This window comes from Chenopodium album, chromosome 4, assembly GCF_948465745.1.
Source record: "Chenopodium album chromosome 4, dcCheAlbu1.1, whole genome shotgun sequence".
Lineage (NCBI taxonomy): Eukaryota > Viridiplantae > Streptophyta > Magnoliopsida > Caryophyllales > Amaranthaceae > Chenopodium > Chenopodium album.
Window position 1 is genome coordinate 11,639,962 of NC_137837.1, and position 16,550 is coordinate 11,656,511.

The 16,550-nt window shown below is 35.4% G+C and overlaps 2 protein-coding genes across 2 annotated transcripts; both read right to left on the bottom strand.

The window, feature by feature from the left end:
- Positions 1-5,638: 5,638 nt before the first annotated feature.
- Positions 5,639-7,032, bottom strand: LOC145626682 (uncharacterized). Its single transcript, XM_081679148.1, has 3 exons — positions 6,789-7,032; positions 6,566-6,682; positions 5,639-6,181 (listed from the first exon to the last, which is right to left on the bottom strand). Exons 1-3 carry the CDS (start codon positions 6,981-6,983, stop codon positions 5,927-5,929), a joined length of 567 nt encoding a protein of 188 aa, XP_081535274.1. The 5' UTR covers positions 6,984-7,032; the 3' UTR covers positions 5,639-5,926.
- Positions 7,033-10,606: 3,574 nt separating this feature from the next.
- LOC145627650 (uncharacterized) lies at positions 10,607-11,771 on the bottom strand. Its single transcript, XM_081680013.1, has 3 exons — positions 11,412-11,771; positions 11,151-11,296; positions 10,607-10,889 (listed from the first exon to the last, which is right to left on the bottom strand). Exons 1-3 carry the CDS (start codon positions 11,769-11,771, stop codon positions 10,607-10,609), a joined length of 789 nt encoding a protein of 262 aa, XP_081536139.1.
- Between the last annotated feature and the right edge of the window lie 4,779 nt (positions 11,772-16,550).

Here is a 16,550-nt window from a genome sequence, read left to right on the forward strand (position 1 = left end):
GAGTTGGAATTATTTTATGAATTTGCAGATTTATGATAATTCCTAAGCTAATTGAGCCACTACAAAGATATCGGAGTTTGATCGTATTTCATGACTGTATATTTGAAACCCAAGGTTGAGCTTATTCAATTTGGTTCGTGATTAAGAGCTCGGTTACTTTTGGAGTACAATTTACTTGCAAGTCAAATACTTGGATATCAAGAAGAAGGAAATCGGGCCAATTCATATAAAATCACAAGTTACATATTCAACATATAAAGAAACTCAATCCCTAAAGAAGTCGGTTGTTGGGCATGTGAAACGGTGGGCCCGATCAGGCGACCCAATTTCCAATCGGGTGAGTGTAGACACCCATTTGTGTCTCTCCAAAACCAAACCCAGTGATGAGTACCTTTCACGTCGAATCATAATCGAATGAAGTGAAAGTGTGGAAATTCTAGTGTTGCGGATAGTTTTTTTTTTTTTCTTTCTCTCTATTTTTGAAAACCTATTTTAAGAAAACAGTCAATCCAGTTTGGTTTGGTCCATAGCAAGGGTCCAATAATGGTGTAGTTGGATGGGGCTTGAAAAGAGCTTTCCAACGATATATTATAAGCCCAATTCCGATGAATAATGAGGAAGTTATGGCCAAATTACTAAACTGGACCCGGTTTGATCTTTATATGCGGCCCAATGATCTAGAGGAGGGCCTAATATTAATTTATCATTCCTAATGCAATTAGAATTGATTTTAGTCTTCTAGATTCTTCTAGAAGGTTCTTTTCATTCCTAATTTAATTAGCATTGATAAATTGACTTTAGTTGACTTTTTAGAGTTTTAATCAGAATAAAAGAAGTGTTTTTAAAGAAAATACGATTTTGCCCTTCTATACGGCTAAATTTTATCAAAATTAAGAAAACGCGTGAAACTAATTATTAGCGCCTGACAACAAGCATCAGCGCCGGGCGCTAGCTTTCAGCGCCTGGTGCTAATGTCCAGCGTCTGGCGCTAATGTCTGGCGTCTGGCGCCAATGCTGTTTTATTCTCGTTGAAACTCTGATTCGTTTTTATCATATCCGGCTGATTTTCTCTATAAATAGCCTCCTAAAACCTCCGTTTTCAATCATCAATTCTCATCAATTTCCATCAATTCTATAATTCTCTCTTTCACCAACTCTCATCAAGAATTATTGATACTCTCTCTCTTTTTTAAACTAGCCTTTTGCATACAAAATTCCGCATTCACAAGACCAAGAAACACCTAGCCAAGTTCGAAGTTGCCTTCGCCCTAGACGTGAAAGGTTTTAATTTATGAGGGTTTGGTCCCAAATCTAGTCTAAACTTTCTAGCTTAATTCTTTTTTTCAATTATTTAATTTAATTGTTTGATTTATATTTTCCTTGAAGTTACTAACGTGTGTATTTTGTTATTCGAAAGAGGTACAAGGCATCCAAGTAAGTGCTTTGATTGATTTTATTGATATTATGGTTCTTAGAAATCATGTCTAGGTTGTTATTATGATTACTAGTGTCATGTTAGGGTGTTTTGATCTTCCAAGTATCATGTTTAGGGTAACAACTATAATTTCTAATATCAAATATGACAATTGTGATTCCTGCGATGCTTCCTATTCTCTTCCTAATATTTATGCTAGGGCTAAATATTTGATCTTTATTGTTTAGTGACATGCTAGGGTTTGTTATTAATCTTGTTAGTATCATGCCTAGGATCTTGCTATTATTATGCTTTAACATGATTATGATTTATGATTATAATTTTATTATGATGATAATCATGTTGCTTGATACTTATTATTATTTATTGCTTGATCACACCTTATATGCATGTTTAAAGGGAATTTTTGCTTGTAATCATGCTTAGTAAGATAATTAATAATCTTGTTTAGAGTTAATTTGATTATAACTCAAGTGATCGCCAATAATAGATTTATTTGTGCATTAATATTCAACCAATATAGATAAACAGGTTTAGGGTTAATCCTATTGATTGTATGTTAGTCAGAAAGCGCACATGAGTACAATCAGAATAAAGTAGAGACCTATTATTAGGGCAGGTTCAGTCTCTTTTAGGTTGGATTTGTACCTTCATCCCCGAACTACCAGTCATGGTTCTAGACCTATTGGAGTTGACGATCTCCTGGATCGTTAAGGGGTGTAACCTTCACCTCGTGAACGGTTTACAAGTTCCTAAAACTTGTTGGCGACTCTTTTGCTCTAGCTTCCTTCCCTTTGGACGCCACCATGCTTAAGTGTATGATCACAGTGGGGTTCAAGTTTGGGGTAATGCTTGAAATATTCCCTACAGTGAGCATGTTGTGTGATAGTGTTACCTTTATTGGTTGGAGTTTTATACTTTTATTATTATTAGACTTTGTTATAAAGCCCACTAAATATAGACGCCAATTGTACGCATTTTTTGGGTAGTGGATTAGATTTTCAGTTAGATTGACTTTTGTTTTCCTTTCTTATAAAAGGAGTAGTAATAGTAGTAGTTTATGAGGTTGGTAGTATTTTTTTTTTAAGAGAGAGGCAAGCCTCTAAAGAAAGAAAACACATGACAAAGCAACAAAGAAGGAAAATAACCGAAAGCAATAAACAAAGAAAGCAAACAAAATTAAAATCTAGCAGCTAAACGTCCTACTAACATGCAAACCACCATTTCTGAATCGAGAATCTTGTGCTCTCCTTGTCAATTAGTGGCCCTTCGTAGAAATGCAAGTAGTTCAGCGCTTGTGTAAGAACAAATGCCATAATTCATCGCAAACACTTCAAAGAGCTCACCACCACAGTCACGAATTAATCTTCCAGTTCCAACTCTACCTGGATTACCCTTAGACGCACCATCAGTATTTAACCGCACCCACCCTGCACTAGGATATCTCCAACAAATGAGTACTTGTTGTTTACTCTTATGCTGACTTTCTCCATGAAATTATTCCTTTCCATTGCTTGCCTTATAATACCAATTCTAGTAAAGATAAAGGTTGCTTGGCTGATTGGAATATTCGGTTCTCTCTCAAAGCATCTATTATTCCTCCACTTCCACAACCACCAACAAGTGACTTCAAAGGCACGAGGCCACTCACTTCCAAGAGGGGCAGTTTGCTCATTAATATTATCAAGAATCCAATCTCTAAACGAGACTCCATTTGCGATTCTATGAGCACCAACTCCTATCTTTTACTTTAAACTTTGAGCAACAGGGCATAACCAAACCACATGCTCAGCAGTTTCCTCGATTTCACCACAAACTTGACATCTTATATCTTCAATTATCTTGCGCACAAATCTGTTGCCAATAGTCATAATCCTTTCTTAAATGGATAGCCACAAAATTAAGCGAATTCTTTGCGGCACTAGGCATCTCCATATCAACTTCCATCCTTTAATCACTCGAATGTCAGTTGGTTACCCCCCCCCCCCCTTTATTATCTCAATAGCTGATTTTAAAGAGACTCCACCATGTGGATTTCCATTCCAATATATGGAATCTACAGCCTCCTCATCATGAATCACCTCATGAGCTGTAATCTCGGCTAAGATATTGATGAGTGACATTTATGTCACTCCTAAGGAGTAGTTTTAGAGTCTTTTCCGTGTTTATTTTCCCTTATTTTCCTTTTATTCTCTTGTTTTCTCTTTAATTAAGTTTCTAGTTTATTTTGGTAATTTTGGAGTGTTTTAGTTTATTTTCTTTATTTTATTAGTTTTAGTCTATTTTCGTATTTTACTTTACTTTATTTGCTTGTATAGTTTTTGTTTTATTTTTATTAGTTTAGTTTTATGTCTCTTATTTTCTATTTCATTTTATTTATTTCTATTTTATTTATTTTATTCTATTTGTCGTGGTTTTGTTTTATTTCGTCCTTTGTTTATTTTCATTTTATTTTATTTTATCTTTGTCCCGATTCTCCCTTGTTTTTATTTGGTTGTGTAGGATCGTGCTCGGAGGTCGGAGGCTCGGGTCAAAGGTGTCAATCCAAGAAGCTTTCAAGCCCCAAAGCTGCTTCCCAATCTTAACCATCACCACACCCCCTTATCCTCCACCACAAAGCACCTCTATGGCTCCATCTCCCCTGCTCCCTCACGCACACAACAGCCCACCGTTCCCACAAACCAACAACAACCATACCTCCATCCTGCAACCCCGCAAACACCACACACAACAGCAGCCACCCTCACACCACCGCACAACTGCCGCAACAGCCCCTGCTCCAATTCGCAACCCCCTGCTCTCACCACTTCACACGACCACAACCAAACACCACACACACAAGCACCAATTCACTCACCTGCTGCCACCCTCACACCACTGCACAGCTGCCGCAACAGCCCCTGCTCCAATTCGCAACCCCCTACTCTCACCACCTCACACGACCACAACCAAACACCACACACAACCAGCGCTCACCCTTCACCAATAACCCCTCACAATCAGCCGCACTCGCAACATTCAACAGCAGCAGCACTTTGTGCCACATCAAACCACCAACTAAGCAACCAATCGACCCAAAAATCAGAGCAATTCACAAATTAATCAAGTTCGAGCAAATCAATGAGGGTTCGGCCGAACGTCGAGTCAGAGACTTTGGGGGTTTTGTTATTCAAAGAGGAGTGGTCGAACATACCCATGGTTCGACCTAACCAACCCCGTAGTTCGGTCGAACCAACCATCGGTTCAATCGAACCAATCCACGAGCTTCACACGTGGTTATTAATGAAGATCAACCGGTCTAATAACGATGATGATGATGCAATTGGTGATGATAGCCATTGATTTGGAGCATTGATTATGATCGATGGTGGTGATTCAATGATGATTATTGATGAACGGTGGTGATGATGAAGATGCGCTTCAATGGAGTTAGCTTCATTTTGGAAGAAGGAGAATTCACTACAAGAAAAAGGGTAATTAGCGACGGCCAAAGTAGTTGCAAATCCGTCGCAAAAATGGATTTGCGACGGATTTGCAACTACTTTGGTTCGTTGCCAAAGACCTCGTCGCAAATCCATTTTTGCGACTAATTTTTGGACAGTCGCAAATTTAGCGACGGATTTGCAACGCCTTTGCAACTACCATTTAGCGACTAACTTTCAAATTTTAGCAACTAAATTATTGTCTGTCGTAAAATATTTGCGACGGATTAGCAACTACTTAGACCAATGTTGTAAGACTACTTTTGCGACGGATTAGCGACTACAAGACCAAACTTTTGCGACTACGATACTAAACTTTTGCGACTACGTAGACTAGTTTAATTGCGATGGATTTGCGACTACTGAGACTAATGTTTTTTGCGACGGATTAGCAACTACTTACGAAACAAATTTTTGCAACTACAAACTAATTATTTGTGACAGATTAGCGACTACTGAGACTAATGATTTTGCAACTAACCAATCAGTCTCTAAACCAAATTTGTAGTCGCTAAATATTTGCGACTGACGATTAATATTTGAGACCATAATTTAGCGACAACCAATATCATTCACAAAAAAAAGGTACCCACGCATAAATTCAAATAACCAAAATGTTAATTTTATTCAAATATCCAAAACATCAATCAATTTTGTATCAATGTATTAAAAAACAATATTTAACTCATTAGACTAATTGTTCCAAAAGTCACCTCCCATATAAAAAAAAGCTACTTCAAACAAGAATTAATGACAATGTAAAAGACCAGTTGTTCATAAAATTACCACCAAGAAAATAAAAATCACTTAGTTGTCTCACGAGAGCGGGTGACTACAGGCGTAGGAGGCTTATAAGGACGGTAAACTTGTTTTACAAGTGATGCCATTTCCTGCAATGTTTTTTGCATAGCTAATTTTTCCTTCTTCCATGTAGCTTTTTCGATCTCATGATTTTCGACGAATTCCTTAGCACATTTTAAGCTCTCTGCCGCTATTTTTTGGCTTTCTTCTACCTTGTTATGGTTTTTTCCGCCATCTTCTTTAGTTCGTCAACTTGAGAACTTAATTGAGAAATCATGGAAGGAGTGGAAGATGATGCAGTAAATTGAAAAGTAGGATCACTCTTGTAATACATTTGTGAAGCACTCCCTAAACCGTAGACTTTTCCTTTCTTTTGCCCACCTACAACCTCCAAATAGACTTTGTCGGGGTTTATCTCAATTCCTTTGTTCTTATATTCCTCAAGTTTTTCCATATATTCTCCCTGCATTAAGATATGTATTAGTAACTATGATTTCAAATGTTAATACTTAAAAAGACTAAAAACATCAAAAAAAAAAAAAGAAGTTAAAATAAAAAATGCAAGACTTATAGCAAAATAATTTATGTAAGCAGTTATTAGTAAAAATTTCGGCAGAGTCTCCTTTGTAAATTGAAGAATCCCCTCCTATAGGGTATGGCTTCAAAATAAACCTGTCTCAATTCACATTGTGCCATACCACATTAATCATATGATTAATGCCGGCAAATCATTCTCATCCTCCAACTCAATCACACAAACAAATAAACAATCTATAATATCTCCAAACATTAATTACCATATATATATTTTTTTTAATCTTAGCAAAATATAGAAGTATACTCATACCATGACTTTTTGAGACTTGTCACCCATCAATTCAACTTCATCATTGGCCACACAAACAGAATGAGTGCTCTCATAAACTTCAGCACCAGTTGGTAAAATTCCATCCTTTTTCTTTGCCTTGTATTAGAAGAAGTTGTTAGCACTAAAAAAAATACAAAAAAAATTTCTACTTGCTTCAATCTTATATAAAATCATAAGTTTGCTGCTAAAATCATACACTTACCATTTTTTTAACCACTTGAGGAGTAGATATGCTACCTTGGCGATGGCCAAGGTCAAACTTCTCTAATGTTTGGCCAGATAACCGATTATCTCTTGCTTGGTTAGAACGTTTCAGAAAATCAGGATGCTTACGCTTATTTATGAATTCAGCTCGAACACTGTCAGTCATGAAACTAACTTCCTTATGGAGAGGCATTTTGTAAACTTGGTTCAATGTGCCCCTAAGTCGGTCCCCAGCTTTTTTTGTCAAATTCTCTCCTAGCCTTAGCATCGAACTCAGTTCTCCAAGTATATGTACGCTGCACATAATTAACATGTAAAGCTTATAATTTTAACTCAAAATAGCATATTATACATAAATAGCATATTATACATAAATAATTAACATACAGAGTTATATGCATTAATTTAACAGTTGTCTGCTACCTATATGGTTTAAAAAATTCGTTACTGTTTTTATGAAGCTTTGTGCTTAGTATTTTTTATATGTAAATAATATGTGGTAATGATTATGCAACACTCAACTTAGATCAATGCAAGAATAAAATAGAAAAGCAATAAAGAACATAACATTGAGGGAAATAGGTAGGAGAAAGAAACAGCAGCAGGTTCAGAACAGCAACAACAACAAGCCGTGGCTAAGGCAAGGTCAGGTAGAGGACCGTTGAAACAGGGCAGACAAGGCAGCTTTGGTCATTTGTTTGCACTATGCTAAAAGAGGAAGAGAACAAGAGTAGTCTCTGGTGGGATTAGAAGTGTTGCTGCTGTGGGTCATGGCTGTTGGAGGTGCCCTGCTACTGGCACTGTGCGCATCAACACTGATGCAGCGGTGTTGGAAGGGTGGGGTGTAAGCTTGGGGGCTGTGATTAGGGACTCTAATGGCATCATTATGGCTGTGATGGTTCGTAGTATGAGTGCTCAGGTCCGTGTGGCTATGACAGAGGCTTTGAAAGCACGAATGGGGGTGGTTTTGGCTATGATAGAGTGCCGAAGTGATTTGGGATGCAACAGCGTTTGAAACGAGGTTGGAGAAAGCACTTGAAAAAGAAGGCAGTGGTGAACTTTCTAATTTGTGAAAAGGAAAAAGAAGGCAGTGCCGAAGTAATTTCCCCAGCTTTTCTTTGGATTCAAATGACCAAATCTGAAATACCCTATGCTTAAAATAAATCCCAGAGTTTGAAATAAAATGAAATAAATTTTACAAAAGAAATAAATCAAACTAAGCATTCAAACATAAACTAAGCTAAAATTACCAACATTGTATTGTTGTAATGTTTGCAATACATTGTATTGTATCTCCAAACTGGGGAATCCTAGAATAAATATTTCCCCAGTTTGAAATAAATCCCAGGGTAAAAATTTTAGATTCTCTTCTATATAGTGTAATAAACTGAAGTTCTGGGCAAAAATAAGAGGGAGATGAACTTGATTGATTATCTGAGAATTACCGAAGATATAATTGATATTAAGCTTTTGAGAGTATCCCTCTCAGGTACAAATTGAAACTAAAATGAAACTTGATAAAATTCTTCATCATTTATGTCTTCCTAATTCCTCTGATTATAGTTTAACTGATCTTCCTCTTCTTGCTGCTAAAGCTACTTTTAATAGAATTGTAATGCAATTCCTAATTTGTCCATCCCCGAACCAGCTATCCCCAATGCATTACACATAGCAAACATGTCGTAAAACTGCAGAATTCAATATTCTAGAGACGTGTTCTAGGATAAACCAGATTAAATTTGCAATTGGCGGTCAAACAAAATCAATTCAATCTTCGCAATAAACCAGATTAAATTCAATTCAATCAATTCACAACTCATTTAATTCGCAATTCAATCAATTAGAAATATAAAATCAGTTTGCAATTTGCAAACGAAACTAGACTAAAATAAATAAAAAAAAAATTGGAAAAATACTCAATGATAACCCTAAATCGCAATTAGCAAATTGCAATATGAGAATTATTGAATGGACACTAGGAAAAGGAAGCATGCGTAACTAACCGGGGAGGAGATGGATGGCGCAACGGTGACAGATGAAGACGACGACGGTTTGATCTGAAGTTCTGAATTGAACTGTTCTGGCCTTCGTTTTCTGTTTTTTTTTTTTGGTGAGGATGAAGAGTATCGAGTAGCACTGTTCGTGAATAAGGAGTGATATAATTTTTATTTGTTTTAGGAAGGAGTGATATATTTGTTTATTGTGTTTTTTGGCGGCAACAACTTATTATACTACTTTTACTAAGGGTTTTTATATTTTCGTACCAAAAAAAAAAAAACTTATTATATATTAACTTATTAAGGGTTTTAATTCCTTTTTAATAAATTTTAAAAACAATAGTAGCAACTACCATGTTAGTTGCAATATTAGTCGCTAATTTTTTTAAAAAAATTGTTTCAAATTTGTTAGCCTTAGCAACTGCAATTTAGTCGCAAAAAGTTGTAAGAATTTCGCAGATTAGCGACTGCATAGCAACTATTATAAAATATGTTGCAAAATTTGCGACTACTCACTTTTTGCAGTCGCAAAAATAATTTTTGCAACTAATTATTATGGTAGTCGCAAATATTAGTTGCTAATTAGCGACCGCATAGCAACTACTGCAAAATCAGTTGCAAAATTTGCGACTGCTCGTCTTTTTCAGTCACAAAAATAATTTTTGCGACTGATTATTATGGTAGTCGCAAAAATCAGTTGCTAATTCATCTTTTTCTTGTAGTGATTGGGGGTCTGACTTGTTTTTTTTGTTATTTTTCCTTTTTGTTTTATTTTTATTTCTTTTCCTTTCCTTTTCTGATTTCTTTTCTCTTTTATTTTCTTTTTATTTCCTTCTTTTTTCTATTTTTCCTAGTTTTATTAAGTTAGTATAAATACCCATTTTTGGGGGTAATAAAGAGGACATTAAATAACTATCTATTCTACTCTCTAATGAGTTTTAGGTTAGGTTAGGATTAGTCTTCATTGGTAGAGAGAGAAAGTGTGGTTTTCTTCATTAATGAACTTGGATCTTGAAGAAGGAGCTTGTTCAATCCTTTGTAGACCTTCATCTTCAATTAATGAGCAATCTCTTACTCTTTCTCTTTACCTTTGTTTTTTTTTTTTTTTTGTTTATTTTCTTTTATTTTTCTTCTTTGCTTATTAATCATGTTGATGCTTATTGATTTGATGATTGATATTGTTTTCAACATGATTTGTGAGTAGTCACCTAGCCAAGGGTGTGGGGATGGTGTAGTTGCTAATTGTTCATGCTTATAATGTTGGGGTTATGTTAATGGTGATTAAAGTCTTTGCATGCTTGATATTCTTTGGTCTTTCTTGCAAGTGCACATTGTTAGTTGATCAAAGATGAGTCTTTACTAACAAGTAACGGAAGTTGACTTAGTTGAGATTCATTACTATCGATTGTTATTTAATAGTACCTCCTAGTATATGGTTCTAATGTGGAAACATAGAGGCTATGTTAGGAGAAGCCAATTGACCCCGGAAGGCGGCTAGATTGGACCCTTTACTTCGATATTCATGCATGTTTAGTTTACCATTGATATGCTACTTTGTTATTGTATGGTCAAGCGTCAACTTCACCTACCCATTTCCCTTGGTGCCTTAATGTTTTATTTCTTGTTTTAGCATATTTAGACTTTAGTTTATTTATCTCCTATTCCGGACTAGCTTAATTGTCGATAACATTTGGTGGTGTTTATCCGTTCTCTGTGGTTCGACCCCTATGCTTGCCTTATACTCGTATTAGGTTTGTTTAGGTTGTATAAATTGTATTTGATCTAGGGATAGACAATTGACGACGCGTTTATTCCCTTGTCAGATATTAGTAGGAAGAAAATTAGAATACAACTCAAATCTCCATCTAGTTTCCTTGTTCCACATCTCATGGACTGTCATGTCTTGAATTTCCAAAGGAGGTTCCTCCATGACATAGGATAACAGTGGTTCCTTTGTTTCCCATCTATGATACCAAAAGAAAGTTCTTTGCCCATTTCCGACTTCCATATTCACTCCCTTTCTAACCACATCTACACTGCTCATAATCCCTCTCCAAGTGCTTGAAGCTCCAGTCTTATCTTGAAACATATCTAAGTCACACCTATTATCACAGTATTTTGCTCTTAGAATTCTCGACTAAAGGGCTTAAATTTCTTCTAATAAACACCAACCCAGCTTTGCTAGGAAGGCTTTATTCAAATTGCGCATCGAATTGAAACCCAACCCTCCATCTTATTTCAGCTTGGTGATGTTGTCCCAAGAGACCATATGAATTTTGTGTTTACCTTCACTTTATCCCCATAAAAATCTTCTCGATTTACGGTTTATCTCATCATAAGTAGTTCTTGGTAGCTTGGCTGACTTCATAGTGTAGTATGGAATCGTACTCAAAGTAGATAGAATGAGCGTTGCACTTCTTGCCATAGAGAAAGCCTTATCCTTCCACCTTGATACTTTTCCATTAATCTTATCTATGATGTATTGATACTTTCTCTTTGAGGTACGACACTTCACAATAGGAAATCCCAAATATTTTCCAAAGTATTCAATCGCCTCCAAATGTAAACACTCACAAATTTCATCTATAGTATCAAAATTGGTATTTTTTGAGAAAAATATATACCCGAGACTTCTCAACATTCACCTTACTACACGAAGCTTCACAAAATAAGTCAAGACAATGCTGCATAACTCTAGCTTGTTCCACTGACGCCTCACAAAAAAGAATCAAGTAATGCGTAAAAGCTAGGTTAGCCACGAGGGGACCATTTCTACTAGCATGTATAGGCTTCCAACTTCCCAATTGGACTTCTCTGTCAATTAAGTGAGTCAATCTCTCCATACAAATAACATAAATGTAAGGTGAGAGGGGGTCCCCTTGTCGAATGCCTCTAGTCAAACTAATAAAAGCTTCCATTGGTTCTCCATTCCACAAAATTTGTAATTTTGTCGAGTTAATACATTGCATAACTATCTCCACCATATGTTAAGGAAATTGAAGTTTCATAAGGGACTCACTAATGAAACTCCATAGAAGCCTATCATATGCTTTCTCAAAGTCGATTTTCACCACCACGTAAATTCGACCTTCTTTATGTCACATAGTATGAAGCATTTCTTGAACAATTACCACATTATCTATGATTTTCCTTTTGTGAACAAAACTGCATTGAGTTGTAGAAATAAGGGTTGGTAAAATTGGTTTTAGGCAATTTACAATTGTAGGGAATAATTTCAAGCCTTTAAAATCCCACTAGCTTGAACCCCACTGTGATCATACACTAAAGTACGGTGGCGTCCAAAAGGAAAGAAGATAGAGCAAAAGAGACGCCAACAAGTTTTTAAGGAACTTGTAAACCGTTCACGAGGTGAAGGTTACACCCCTTAACGATCCAAGAGATCGTCAACTCCATAAGGTCATGAACCAAATAAGGGTTCGGGGATGATGGTACAAATCCAACCTAAAAGAGATTGAACCTGCCCTAATAATAGGCCTCTACTTTATTCTGCTCGTATTCATGTGCGCTTTTTGATTAACATACAATCAATAGGATTAACCCTAAACCTGTTTAATCTATGTTGGTTGAATATTAATGCACAAACAAACTATTATTGACGATCACTTGAATTATAATCACAATTAACCTTAAACAAGATTATTAATTATCTTATTAAGCGTGGTTACAAGTACCAAATTCCCTTTAAACATGCAATAAAGGTGTGATCAAGCAATAAAGAATAAATATAATATGTATCAAGCAACATAATAATAATCATGAATAATAATTATAATAATCATAAAATAATAATCATAAATAATAACAATATTCATGTTAAAGCATAATAAAAATAGCAAGATCCTAGGCATGATACTAACAAGATTAATAACAAACCCTAGCATGTCACTAAACAATAAAAATCAAATCTTTAGCCCTAACATGATACTAACATGAATAAATATTAGGAAGAATATAGGAAGCATCGTACTTTTAATCATACTTGATATTAAAGTTACCCTAGACATAATACTAGGAATTTATTGTTGTCACCCTAAACATCAAATTAAGGAAAACATCCTAACATGATACTAGGAATCAAAATAACAATCTAAACATGATTTCTACATCATAATATCAATTAAACCATTAAAGTACTTACTTGGATGCCTCGTACCTCTTTCTAATAACAAAATACACACGTTAGTAACTTCAAGGAAAATAATAATCAAACAATTAAATTAAATAATTGAAAGAGAGATTTGGGACCAAACCCTCAAAAATTAAAACCTTTCACGTCTAGGGCGAAGGTAACTTCGAATATGGCTAGGTGTTTCTAGATCTAATGAATGCGGAATTTTGTATTTGAGAAAAGGCTAGTTTAGAAAAAGAGAGAGAGAGAATAATCAAGAAAATCTTGATGAGAGTTGGTGATTGAAAAAGGGGAGATATGACCTCTATTTATAGGAAAAAAGAGGGTCGAAGAATTAAGAAAAGAATCCAAATTCGAATCGAAATAAAACTCGTAGACAGCAGTTTTTGCGGATTTTGTTTTTATCATATCTTTTGATCCGAGAATTGGAATAAGATGAATAGATGTCGTTGGAAAGATCTTGAAGTCTACTTTCTAACCCAATTAGAATCAGATTAAAATATGTCGTAGAATAAAAGATATGAATGAAATAGTGAGACGGTGTCAGTTTTGGATATAGTTTGATATCTTATTCATATCTTTTTCGTTATAGCTCGGATTTAATATTATAATATATCATTGGAAAGATAATTTCAAGATCTATCCAACCATATAAAATTTGGATAAAAATATGAGGCACAAAAATAATATCTGATTGTCTTTGAACATGTTTAAATCCGAATAGAATTAAGACTTTAAAAAAGGAAAGTTTTATAAAAAAGGAAAGTTTATATTTAAATCAAATTCCTTAATCTTATCTTTTCAAAAAAGGATAATTAAGATTTTTTAGAAACGTATAGAAGATTATAATCAATCCTAATTAGTTTAGGAATAGGATTAAACCTTTGGACCCTCCTCATGATCATTGGGTCGTAGGCAAAACCCGGTTTGGGCCCAGTTTAGTATTTTGGCCATAACTTCCTCATTATCCATCGGAATTAGGCTTATAATATATCGTTGGAAAGGTCTTTGCAAGCCCTATCCAACTACACCATTATTGGACCCTTATCATGGACCAAACTAAACTGGAATGGACGTTTTCATAAAATAGAGTGGGTTTTCGAAAACAGAAAGAAAGAATTTTAACAAAAACTAACCGCAACACTAGACTTTTCACACTTTCACCTCATTCGATTATGGTTCGACGTGAAAGGTATTCATCACTGGGTTTGGTTTTGGGGAGACACAAATGGGTGTCTACAACAATTACCTTAGTTGCTAATTTATATAGGATGTTACAAAGACCGGTAGGATAAAATTGATTGACCTTTCAGGGACATCAATCTTTGGAATAAGCACTCCATAATAGTTTTGTTCTATTTCATTCATCATTAGTTTTAGTTTTAGATAATTTTAGCCTTTTGTTCTTTTATTAATTTGTTTAATTTTTCATTAAAACTCCATAATATTCTTTGAGATTACATCAGTTGGATTTCGTAACTTTATAGTTTTCATTCTTTAGTTTTATTAATGCTTTTGTTTTATTGGTTTAATTTAATTTATGGCTTTCTTATTAGTTTTATTATTGCTGCTTTAATCATGCTTAGTTTAATTACTTTAATTAGTTTAATTTCGTTATAAACGATTAGTTTAATTCTAGGGTTCTCGGGGGGCCCATAATTAATATGAAGGGATGATTTATTTTGGTTCATTACTGATCACTAGTAGAAAATAGCAATTTGGCACCGGTTCAAAACCGGCTTATCCCACATATTTTGAACCGGTGGGTATTTGAGGGATGCCAAAAGTGGTAATTTTTGCCACCGGTTCAAAACCGGTGGGAAAAAGCAAAATAGCACTGGTTAACCGGTGCCCATATTTGGGCATTATTTTTTTTTTTTTGCTTTTTTCACTTGATTTTTTCTCCACCAGACCCACCACCAAACCCACCCACCAGACCCACCTGCACCGAACTCACCTACCAGACCCACCATTTTAACACTCCAACAAGACCCATCACCTTAACCCACTAGACCCACCAACTTAACCCACATGTACCGCAACCACCTACCAGACCCACCACCCTAACCCACCTAACCCGAACCCGCCCACCAGACCCACCACCTTAACCCACCTAACCCGAACCCATCCACCAGACCCACAACCTTAACTAGCCTAACCCTAACCCACCCAACTACCTCATACCTATCATCTAAACCCACCTAATCCAAACCCACCCACCTTAAACCACCCACCTTACCCAAAAATCACGCCGAAAATTTCAACAAAAATAATAACAAAAAAACCCAGAAAATTAAATTCGTGGACAAATTAACCAAAACCCGTATTCTTTGAATTATTCAACAAATCAAGAAAATTATACGAAAAAAGAAAAAGAGAAATTGCAGGAACAACAATAAAAACCTAAAAAATTAAATTCCACCAAAAATCTTAAAAAACAAAATAAAAGTAAGATAAAAGAGAACTTACCTCAAATTCCACCAAAAATCCCCGAAATTTGCTTGAATTTGGGTTATGAAGGTCAAATTCGACCATGAAAACTCTAAATTTAGAGTTTTCATGGTCGAATTTGACCTGAAAACCTTTGGTTAGTGGTGTTGTTGCGGCGATGGTTAGTGGCGGCGGAGGTGGTGGTCGAAAGAGGGGAAAGAAGAGGAGAGAAGGAGAAGATGAACGAGAAGAGAACGAGCTGAGATGAAAAACGAGTGGGGAGAGACAGAAGAGAGGAGGAGGGAGGGGACGAGATCAGAGAATAAGAGAGGAGAGAGAAGATGAAGAGGCTAGGGTTTGGGAGATAAAAGGTGGTTTATATATGAAAAAGAAAATTGACCGATTTTTTTTTAAGAATTCCCACCGGTTTGGTTTGAACCGATGCCATTTATATTATTCGTAAATCCCGCCCATTTTTTCCCCAACGGTTTTAAAAAACCGTTGGCCTTCACTCGGTGCCAAATTGATATTTTCTACTAGTGGATGTTGCATGATAATTTCTTAATGAATTGTTTTAATTCTTTACAATTAGATTATGAATCAAGCAGAATTTTGAAAGGTTGATTTGATTGTAAAAGTATAGCAATATTAAATTGATGAATCGAGCATATGTTAATTTGATAGTTAAGGCTATTTTCAATAGGAACTTAAATCTAGTAAACTGAGAGAGCATATTATATCTATGTTGATTAATAAATTGCAAGAGCACTTTAATCATGTTATGTTTGAAATGTTAATTGTTGATTGTTATGTCTTATCCCGGAATATTAATAATTGGTGAACTTATGAACCTAGGATTTTTATTACTGATTCCTCCTTTTTTAAAAATAAAAAAGGGGTAAGATACAGGTAGATATTAGGATTGTCTTCTCGTAATACCATGCCCTAATCTATCTAAAAGATAAAAAAATAAGAAAACTTGTTATCCAAAAAAGGATCAATAACCTGATGGGTCGGGGTAGGGTAACCAAGGGAAGCAACATCGTCCGCAACTCAATTGCCTTCACGAAAAACATGATGAGACTGAAAGGCTTCGAAGGACTCCAGAATAGTCTTAACATCATCCATCAACATCTAGAGCTTCCAAGGACAAGTGAAAGAACCCTATAAAATATTAATGACG

Bases quoted from the DNA above. Each gene is read 5' to 3' on its own strand.
- LOC145627650 (XM_081680013.1), bottom strand. From the start codon at position 11,771: ATGGTGGAGATAGTTATGCAATGTATTAACTCGACAAAATTACAAATT. The intron at 11,297-11,411 runs GTATATATTTTT...CCTATTGTGAAG, and splicing joins TGAATGTTGAGAAGTCTCGG to TGTCGTACCTCAAAGAGAAA. The intron at 10,890-11,150 runs GTCAGCCAAGCT...CTGTGATAATAG, and splicing joins ATTCCATACTACACTATGAA to GTGTGACTTAGATATGTTTC.
- LOC145626682 (XM_081679148.1), bottom strand. From the start codon at position 6,983: ATGCCTCTCCATAAGGAAGTTAGTTTCATGACTGACAGTGTTCGAGCT. The intron at 6,683-6,788 runs GTAAGTGTATGA...TTCTAATACAAG, and splicing joins CTCAAGTGGTTAAAAAAATG to GCAAAGAAAAAGGATGGAAT. The intron at 6,182-6,565 runs GTATGAGTATAC...ATCTTAATGCAG, and splicing joins ACAAGTCTCAAAAAGTCATG to GGAGAATATATGGAAAAACT.